This window comes from Nuphar pumila, chromosome 15 (assembly GCF_984573655.1).
Source record: "Nuphar pumila chromosome 15, dmNupPumi1.hap1.1, whole genome shotgun sequence".
Taxonomy (NCBI): domain Eukaryota; kingdom Viridiplantae; phylum Streptophyta; class Magnoliopsida; order Nymphaeales; family Nymphaeaceae; genus Nuphar; species Nuphar pumila.
Window position 1 is genome coordinate 40,153,730 of NC_143263.1, and position 10,533 is coordinate 40,164,262.

Below are 10,533 nucleotides of genomic sequence, written 5' to 3' on the forward strand. Positions count from 1 at the left end.
GGCTTCTTAATGAACGGCAACGTGTCCATCCTGGCTCCATTGTAGCCGGTCCGCACCTTAGATTTAAGGGTGTCAACGGGCAGACATTCCTCTGATTTATTTTCGGGTATGGTATCGGGTTCGGACCCGAGTTTATCCGGATACACCTAGGGATGGCAGTGGACCTGGGGACAACGGGTCACCCCGTCTGGACCGGGGATAAAGGTTAAAATCCATCCCCGTGCGGGGATGGACTTACGCTTTCCCCCGCCCTGCCCCGTCCCCGTTTCAATCCTTTAATTAATGACTATGGACCGAGTCATCCCCAATCCTTTTGAGGTCATGGACGGAAATAATCCTTTACTGTATCGACGTGGCAGATGGACCCCGATTCCCTGACCGTGATCCGACATGACACGGTTGCGCCCGAGTCATCACGCGTCTTAGTCTTATTGTGGTGAGAGGATTGGTTGACGTGGAGAGAGAGAGAGAGAGAGAGAGAGAGAGGGGTATCGGGGTGCCGACTGTCCAGGCAGGCAGGACGCGAGAGGGTGGGCCCTACTCACATGCAGAGCATCGACATGTGGATCCCACACCCTTAACGTAGTACCCACCATGAATGCATGCATGGGTCGAAGAGCGGCATCCCTGGTTAACTAACCATGGTTAGGGTTTAGGGGCTGCTAGTGCTACCCCACTCTCACGGTCTCACCTAACACCTTCCCCAAGTTTCATCCCAACCATACCCCTTGTTTGGTCTCTCCTTTGAATTGACAAGAATGTCCCCCATTTCCCCTCCCCACTCTTTCTACGAAATCTTTCATTATGTTTTCTCACAAGTGTTAATAACAAAATATAAGCACACGTACATTGATTCTTACATGTATAAATATAGAATTATTACATTATGTTCTAGATGTTAATACCAAAAAATAGCAGCACATTTTCATTTTGACCTCTTCTATACATCATATTAAAAAAATTGGAATCATTTCAGTGTGTCAAAAGATTAGTATATTAATGAAAGTCGGTGTTTGAGAAGTGGAGAATGTTTTGCTTAGTTGGTGATATTCATGAGACAAGCAAAACCATGGACCATGGTTGCTTTGAGTAAGATTCGATCCAAGGAAGAAAACAATAAAAAAGAAAAAATCAGAGCTATGGGCCCCAACTGATCGTGTCGATCGCTTGACCCAACTTACAATGGGCTAAGGACCTCAATAAATGTTTTTTTATTGTGATATTTTAACATAATTAATTTATTTTCTTAATCTGGGGAGGGTTGGAATTGGATGGTCTCATATTCTAGGTTATTGGAGAAGGGGGAGATTGGAGACTATCTTAACCTTAATCTTCGGATTCTTACAAGAATGTGGTTGCTCTCAAGATTCGAACCCATGATCTCTCAATGACAACCCGAGCACCTTACCATTGCACCGAGCATTGGTCCTCAGCATTTGGCACTTGCACATATCTAAAGTGAATGATTTAATTAATCAAATCTAACGGTCAAGAATCTTAACTCAACAAAATGGTCAGGGTGGTCAATCAAAAACAAGGGCTAAGACCATGCAAAACCAGGTTGGTCATTGGTGCTTTACAACCCTAAAATGTGGACATCCACACCATACAAAAAGGAAGAGTGAAAAGAACCAGAAAAGCAACGCTCCCAAAAAAACCCTAAAAAAATATGATGGGCAATTGGGAAGAAGCCAAGGGCATCATGGGTGCCATCTAACAAACTGCTGACCTAACTAGGGTTTACGAGGGATCCAGAGTTTCCAGAGTAAACAAAACCGGCAGCGGTTTCACGGTGTGGGGTGGGGCCTCCCAAAACGCGGTTTTCGAAATCCCTTTCTTGTGCAAACCCCCCAGGGAATAAATTTCAAATACGAAACCTAATTTACTCCAATATAATAATCGCGCCAGCAAATTACGTCTAGAGAGAGAAAGCGTGTGCATGTGTGTGTTATATAGACGACATGATGCACAGCTAGTGCCATTACCAATTTAGAGAGAGAAACCGAAGAACAGACTCTAGAGAGAGGGGTGTATGTTTATGTTACGAGAGAATTTAGAGAGAGAGAGAGAGAGAGGACTTTTGTTTTTTTTGAGCTGGGTTTTGGCTGGCTTTGATGTTACTCATCACAACCACTTTCCTCTCTCTCTAAAAACACCCAAAAAGCAAGGGCCTCTCCTCTCCTCTCCTCTCCTCACCCCAAATGTTCTATGTCTATCTCTGCAAACCATGCCCACATAATGCGAAGAGCAGCAATGCACCATCAACCCACCACCACCACCACCACCACCACCACCACCTTCTTTCTCCTCCTCCTCCTCCTCACACCCTCCTTCTCCACCTCTTCCCAGACCATTGATCGAGACAATGATCTTGACTCACTTCTTGCAGAGGGAGAGGGAAAATGTGAGCACATCTGGGTCGACCCATCCTTCCACTTTGAGAACCCCAGGCTCAGGAGGGCTTACGTTGCCCTTCAATCATGGAAGAAGGCCATCTTCTCAGACCCACTGAACCTCACAGGCAACTGGGTCGGCCCCCATGTGTGTGACTACACGGGGGTTTTCTGCTCCCCATCTATCCATGACCCCAACTTGAGGGTGGTGGCCGGTGTGGATCTGAACCATGGTGACATTGCAGGGTACCTCCCTGCTGAGCTCGGCCTCCTCTCGGACCTAGCCCTCTTCCACATCAACTCCAACAGGTTTTGTGGGATAGTCCCAAAGAGCTTTGCCAAGATGAAGCTGTTGTTTGAGCTGGATATCAGCAACAACAGGTTCTCAGGCAAGTTCCCCAAGGTGGTGCTGGATCTGCCGGCATTGAGGTATCTGGACATAAGGTTCAATGAGTTTGAGGGGACCGTGCCCAGCAAGCTGTTCGACAAGCCCCTGGACGCCATCTTCATCAACAACAACAGGTTCAGGTTCAAGATCCCGCCCAATTTCGGCAACTCACCGGTTTCCGTCATCGTGCTCGCGAACAACGGCTTCCACGGCTGCGTCCCGGCGAGCCTGGGAAACATGTCGAAGACATTGAATGAGATAATCCTTATGAACAACGGGCTGAGCTCGTGCCTACCGCCGGAGATCGGGCTGCTGAGGGAACTGACGGTGCTGGACGTGAGCTTCAATAGGTTGGTGGGGGCCCTGCCGGAGGACCTGGCGGGGCTGCACAGCCTGGAGCAGCTCAACGTGGCGCACAACATGCTCTCCGGGAGGGTGCCGGAGTTCATCTGCGAGCTGCCGAGGCTGAGGAACTTCACCTTCTCCTTCAACTTCTTCACTGGCGAGGCGCCGAGCTGCCTGGAGATTCCGGCGTTCGACGACCAGCGGAATTGCCTGCCGGAGAGGCCGAAGCAGAGGCCGCCGAAGCAATGTAAGTCGTTCCTCTCCCACCCTGTTGATTGCAACTCCTTTAGATGCGGAACCGTCCCTGTTCTTCCTCCCCCGGTTAACCCTTCACCACCACCTCCTCCTCCTCCTCCAGTTAACCCTCCACCACCACCTCCTCCTCCTCCAGTTAACCCTCCACCACCTCCTCCTCCAGTTAACCCTCCACCCCCGCCTCCTCCTCCTCCTCCCCCACCACCACCGGCTCAGCCATCGGTTCACCCGCCACCACCACCACCACCTCCACCCCCACCTCCTCCTCCTCCACCTCCCCCACCACCACCGCCGGCTCAGCCATCGGTTCATTCACCACCGCCGCCGCCACCTCCATCACAGCCACAGCCACCATCTCACCCACCATACTGCGTCAGATCTCCACCACCACCACCCGTCTACTGTGTCAGATCTCCCCCACCTCCCCCGCCTACACATTCTCCGCCGCCGCCGGTACATTCTCCACCACCACCACCAGTCTACAATTCCCCACCTCCTCCACCACCACCAGTCTACAATTCCCCACCTCCTCCACCGCCATCGTCCTCACCACCGCCGCCCTTGCACTATTGGCCACCGCCACCATCGTACTCGCCGCCACCTCCTCCGCCTTCGTACTCGCCTCCTCCACCACCACCACCACCACCCTGCATTGAACCTCCACCACCACCCTGCATTGAACCTCCACCACTGCCTCCGCCACCCTGCATAGAGCCTCCTCCATCACCTTCTTCTTCGCCAGCACCAGCACCCGAGTACGTCCCACCACCTTCCCTGCCACCTCCATCGCTTCCACCGCCTTCGTTGCCGCCACCATCGTTGGCACCGGCACCCGAGTACATCCCACGACCATCTCTGCCACCGCCATCACTATCACCACCATCTCTGCCACCGCCATCACTACCGCCACCATCGCTACCACCATCTTTGCCGCCACCACCATCTCTGCCACCACCATCGCTGCCTGCACCCGCACCCGAATACCTCCCACCACCTCTGCCGTCGCTTCCACCACCATCATCACCATCACCTACCCCTGTTGTTCCCAATCCTCCACCTCCTTCAGTAGCGCCACCAAGCCAATACAGCCCGCCTGCGCCACCACCAAACCCTGGATGCGAGACACCGTCACCACCTGCTTCGGCTTCCATGCCACCCGCAGCACCACCTACTTACTACAATGGATCGCTCCCACCGGTGAAGGGCTTCTCTTATAGTTCACCGCCTCCTCCTCCCTACTATTGATTCTTTTGAGAATTCTTAGTAAAAACTACTACATTTATTGTTTCCATCAAGCTCAATCCATGGCTGGTTCATGCAAGTCCTGATTCAATGATCCATGGTGAGAAGGAGAAACGAAAGGCTCATTGTAGGCAACCCAGTTGCCTATTTTCATTTGTCAAATTTAAGTACAATTCAGTTGTGTATCGCAGTTTCAGTTATTTGTTAGAATTCTGTAACATGTGAGGTAGTGAAACAAGAGAGAAGAAAGGGAGAAACAGTAGAGGGTCATTTATTTGAAAGATTGTGAATAAGGAATGGAAAGAGAGAGAGACTGAGAGGCAGAGAGAGAATGTTAGTTGCAGGGAAAGGAATGTATAGTGGATCAGATTCATGGGGGAGTGCTACTGGTTTCTCTATCGTACTTTGTTTCTATCTTTATAATATGATGATTACATATTTATTTGCAGAAGTTGAAGGGTTGTTCATTTTCTTTTCATTCTTTTTAGTTGATCTGGTGTTGATATGTTACCCTGTTATTTTCACTTGTATGTGGATGATCGAATTGCAATAAGAAATGATTTTGACTTATTTGCGGATGTTGTAACACTGCTCTCCTACTCAGACCGCCTGCTGGTTTGATATGGATTGATGATTTGATGTCTTAGATACAGCCAAAGCCCCTGTTTCTTGCTTCTATTTGTTTAATCTCTCCTGAAATCCTTGAGATTTAGGCAGAATGGGATGTTGGTGATGGCTTTTCTGATAGTTTTGAGTCGACTTCTGGGTGCCCTGCAGCTTGCTAGCTATCTACTAGATTGAATCAGAAAGATGGTCTTCTCCTGTGTGCAGCAATGTATTATGTAGGTTTTGATCAAACTCAAGCCCCTTTTTATTCCGATCCAGTTCCTTCAACCCCCCAAACGCCAGTTAGATTCAGCAATCGTATCTTTTAGTTATTCTTGGATATCGGTGAGACTGTTCTTGGGTATTCTTTTCCCTTTTGGAAGATACAGGAGTGAAACAATCAATCTATGGATATTGGGAGATCAAATAGATTCTTCCAATGTTTCGTTTTTGGGTCCAATGGAATTCATAGGTACGCTAAGCTACTCAACCTATGGCTGCAGTTCTGATCACTGTGTGCGGTTGATACTGGTCTTAGCTTAGTGAGGGGTGAGTTCAACTGATCAGTGTTGGTTCAAGCCCAGTTTGCTGGATGCTTGTGAATCAACGTGATCCTTCCTGACAGAAACATGTCCATGTCCATTTTTCAGAAAATTCCAGGTTTATTTGGGGTCCATTCTGGTTCTGATCCACCTATGGGTGCGTGGTCTTGCTTCTTTTTCTCTTGGCTTGCGTGGTACAGCACTAGCAGTACGAACAGAGTCAGAAGGCCATACTAGACTTTGTGAGCCCTGTTTCTTTTCCTAATTTGCTTTAAGTGATGACTTTGTTGGCTTTGGAGAATGTGGACTTTGGCATTGACATTTGAACTTGGAAACCCTAGCCTTGTGCAATTTTTTAAATGCTAAGGCTCCAGCATTGCATGTGGGTGGTTGCTTGCTCAATTATTTCAATGCCCATCTGCAGGTATCTAACTGTCTTGGAGATCTGAATGATCCTTCCTATTTTGGTTTCTTTTAGTCCTGCTCCATGACCATTTTACCTAGAAAAATATGATAAAATGCTTTTGGGGGAGGTTTATCTCGATGATGGCTCCAGATGGACGTCCACCAACAGAAGGGTGGTTGGGTGGTATGGAGTCCCCACACTATACCGGTGGGCTCACGGTCCTTGCCTTATGTCAGATTTATTATAGTTTTCTGTGTGGCACTGTCCTATTTAAATTGAATTATTGCCTTTTCAAGGATTGTATGAACCTGTTGTTAACTTAAACCTCCAATTTTACTAGTTCACCGTACTTTCAGAGGGTCTGGGCTCCCACCAAACATGAAAATATTACATGGGGTTTTCAGTATTTTGCATATCTATGTGCAGTGAAAATGCTAGGTGTGGCCCCTGGTTTTTCTGTTATTGTAAAAAAAATGACAAGGTTAAGCCGAGCACAGTAAAATGGTGTAGAGGAAAAAGATGAAACCTTTCATTTGGTAAACTTAAACAGAATGATTTTCTGACTGACAGGTTGGAATGTAGAAAAAATGAAGGGTCCACTGCTCACTGTAGCCATGTGTGTTGGTCTTCAGTTATTGTCCTGAAAATTTCCTTCACATTTTCTGTTAGGACTCTAGGAAAGCTCCTAATGTGTATAATTGACATCCCAACAGGAAGACCTTTGTTTTCAGAGTCTAATTGTTTGGTAAGCGCTTAGATGATGGCTTATTTGTAGGGTAATTATGTTTGTGAGAGTGTGCTGGTAAATGAGCCGAGTTGAAGTGTTCAAGCTCAGACTGTGCTTATGGCCAGCCGAGGTCATGATGAATGTGAGCTAATTTGTGTGGAACATTGTCTCAAAGCTTGAAGAGACAAGGTCTGTTCCACACTATATTTCTTAACAATCCTATACAAGCCTACCCCAACTGAGCACTTTTTAATTTGTGTTTGGTTTGCAGAGCCTATTTTATGAGTTTTAACGAGCTCTTTACAAGCAGAACGTGAGCCACTCGTCTCATGTCTCAACCCTACTTGTCAGTAGTCATCATAAATCCAACTAACCGAAAAGGTAAAAGGCTGATTCCTACATTTGGTTATTGTTGAGTTTGAGAATCGATCTATGCTTTGTGCGCCACTAATCCATTTTGAGTGATTCTTGACTTGAGTGAATGGTGGTTTTATATATGTTCTTAGATTTAGAAAAAAACTTGTATATCTTGTTAAAATTCTAATTTCTCATATAACTAGTAATATTTTATTTTCCCTAAAAACAAACTTTCTCTGATTGAAGATAACCTCCCTCCCTTAAGCCATGGTCTTGTAAAGTGCCTCATGATTCAAAGTCAGAGACAACGTTATTGCCTTTTGAAACCAAGTCTGCCACTGACCTAAACCTGATTAAAAAAAGAACGATGAAGGGCAAATCTATTATAGAAAAATGAAAATGGAGATGAACGGTTCTCGTCAATCCTCAGTCTAAAGTGTTCCTCAGTTGTGTTAGACCCACTTTTATATTTCACCAAAATAAAATAACATTAATGGTAATAAATGCTGGAGGTTAGATAAAAAGTTGATATATGTGTAATAAATAGCAAAGCTGGTTAAAAGGAATGGGGCAAATAAAGGTGGTGGGCATACCCCCAATCCTCTGCCATACACCATACGTTCTATAATAAAAAATAACTGTTGGAAAAAAAGAAAGAAAGAAAAAGTAAAAGTTGGATGAATTTTGTCGGATCCAAATTTAAAAAAATATGATGGAAACAGTAAACTTAATATTTTATAATGAAAACATCTATGTCATGGAAAAGAAAAAAAAAAGGTAAAGTTGGATGAATTCTGTGGGATACAAATTTATAAAAATATGATAAGAACACTAAACTTCAAAAGGATAATGATGGGACCTGCCATGAAAGTAGAAGAAACTCACAATTTATGTCCGTCAGATACACTTGGATTTGTCCCTCAATGCACAAAACAAAAATACCAATAACTGTTTGCAGGGTTGGGTGGGATATTGTTGATGTACCATCCATACATCTAGTGGAATGGACTATGCACATCATCATTATCAACCTCATTCATGTTTCTAACATAAATGGATCATCATCTTATCCTATCATATCATATCATCATCATCATCCATGCCTCCTAACATTGGCCAACTTTCCCACTCCAACTCTAGTGAAAGCTGAAACCACCAACTCACTCCATGCTATTCAATGTCTTTTTCTTTATTACCTTCCTCCAAGTCCTTGCTGGCCCATTCCATTTTTGTACTTCTTTTTTGTTAATGATGGGGAACTTACCATAACCAAATCCTAATTAGCCCAACCTTATAGAGGTAAACCTGGAGAGAGTCTATAATGCTGCTCTATACCTGTTGCAGTTTGATCCTAGAAGAATTAAACTCAATGACATCTGAGGCTTTCGGACATTTTGCTGCTCGCATTGGGCAATCGTGCCGAGTTTAGTTTTTTTTTTTTTTTGACAATGACAAACCCTTATCGAGAACCAGGTTATGCAATGGTTCCGCACCCTTGGGAGGTAAATCCCAAATGGGGTCACTGACACTCAAGCCCTTACAGAGTCCACCAGCAAAAGGCACCCATACACTTGGTAGGAGTCTAGCCTGGGATAAAGGGGTCACCACCTTCTCCTCAAGCTTGCTGCCACTTGGCAGCCCGCGGGCCGGTGACCACATGGAGGCTTTTGTATTTTTTTTTTAACCAATGTCAAATAGTTTGCAGGTTTTCGGATTAAGATCTCTGCTTGATATGTGCTAAACCTTAGATTGATTTTTCTCGTCCTTATAGGGGACATCTATAAACTCGTTTTAACACTGAAATTCACTACCCTACAATTTCTCAATATTTTTGGATATTGGACTTAGTATATACATGTCAATATTAGGCAGCATACTTTCTTTTGATTTTTTTAATAGTCAAAACCATATCAGAGTGTCATTCCTGCATACTGTCATGTAAGCATCTCAATCACACAATTTCATTTTTTATTGTTCTTGAAAATGCTTCAAGATCTCAAGTGAGGCATATGAGCCTTATAGTTATTATTGTAAAAGAGTAGGTGACCTCATTATATTGGCGTTTATGAACTTGGTCATAGTTCCCATGAAGCTATCTTTGAATTGAGGAGAGGAAAATCTTTTATAGTAGGGAAGAATTGGTGGTTCATTGGTCAGGTTTCATGTGATACTAAGAAATGCTCGAGGAGTGGATTTCTTGATCTTGGTCAGGTCCCACGTGATGCCCAACTTTACCAGTAACAAGTAGTGCCCAATTTAACCCTAGTCAGCTTGATTTGAATACACAAACTCCCAATATTTTGTATAGTTTTTCAAATGCAACCATGACTTTTTAAGACTGCTTATAATGGAATCCTCTTCTTTCCTTTGTCAATTGTAAGAAATTTCCATTCAGGGGGAACCATTTGCACTTAATTTCAAAAATGGGCGTGACTTTTCTGATTTTTTTTATATGCACCACAGGTTTTATGAAATATCCCAAATGAAGAACTTTGTTTTTTTTTATATATATTTACACGGAAAAACCACCCCCATGATCGGAGACCTAGCCACGCTGGCTCTAACTGCCGTACTTACGGTCGTTGTCCTGACATCGTAAAACTTTGTGAGCTTACCCCTTGCCACCAGGAAGTAGCTAGATGGAGAACTTAGGTTAGTGTCCATCTCTCCGAAAACATTAGGGTTTTAGTTTTTCATATTGTCATTTGAAGTTTTTTTATTGACTAAGGAAAACCCTCATCGAGAATCAGGTCACTTAATGGGCTTGCCTCATTATAAAGTAAAACTCCAGGTTGAGGATTCGATCACCCAACCTTTGGTGCCCCCAACCATGATAAAGCAATGGCACTCCTCATGCATCAATGTGCCCCACTAACCACATGGGGTAACCAGAAGGATAGGTATTTTGGTAGTTTTATTATGAAGCTTAGAATTCCTTGGCCTAGCAAAGAAAAGAAAAGAAAAACTCTGGTTTGCAGTTTTAGTAAAACCTCAAGCCTATATCAAAAAATTCACAAATGTGAGGCCCATTTTTATAATTAGGAGTAAAAGTTTGGCCCCTGAGTGAAACTTTTCCTTTTCTTTTGTTCGTATGTTGAAAATTTAATTCAAAGGGAAATTTGGAACAAGCAAAAGAAAATTAATTTACTTTACATTGAAGCTGGTTGGTGTAAATAAAAACTATAAAAAGGATGAACGTGAACATATGTTGCCAGTACTCAATGAATTACTTAATATACGCCTCCAATAATGCATGAACACGTGTTAGATGA

The 10,533-nt window shown here is 44.4% G+C and overlaps 1 protein-coding gene across 1 annotated transcript; it reads left to right on the forward strand.

Moving 5' to 3' along the window:
- Positions 1-1,978: 1,978 nt before the first annotated feature.
- LOC149815203 (uncharacterized) lies at positions 1,979-5,074 on the forward strand. Its single transcript, XM_089989813.1, has one exon. It carries the CDS (start codon positions 2,209-2,211, stop codon positions 4,624-4,626), a length of 2,418 nt encoding a protein of 805 aa, XP_089845939.1. The 5' UTR covers positions 1,979-2,208; the 3' UTR covers positions 4,627-5,074.
- The last annotated feature ends 5,459 nt before the right edge of the window (positions 5,075-10,533 follow it).

Excerpts from the sequence above, each read along its gene's own strand:
- LOC149815203 (XM_089989813.1), top strand. The coding sequence starts at position 2,209 with ATGTCTATCTCTGCAAACCATGCCCACATAATGCGAAGAGCAGCAATG.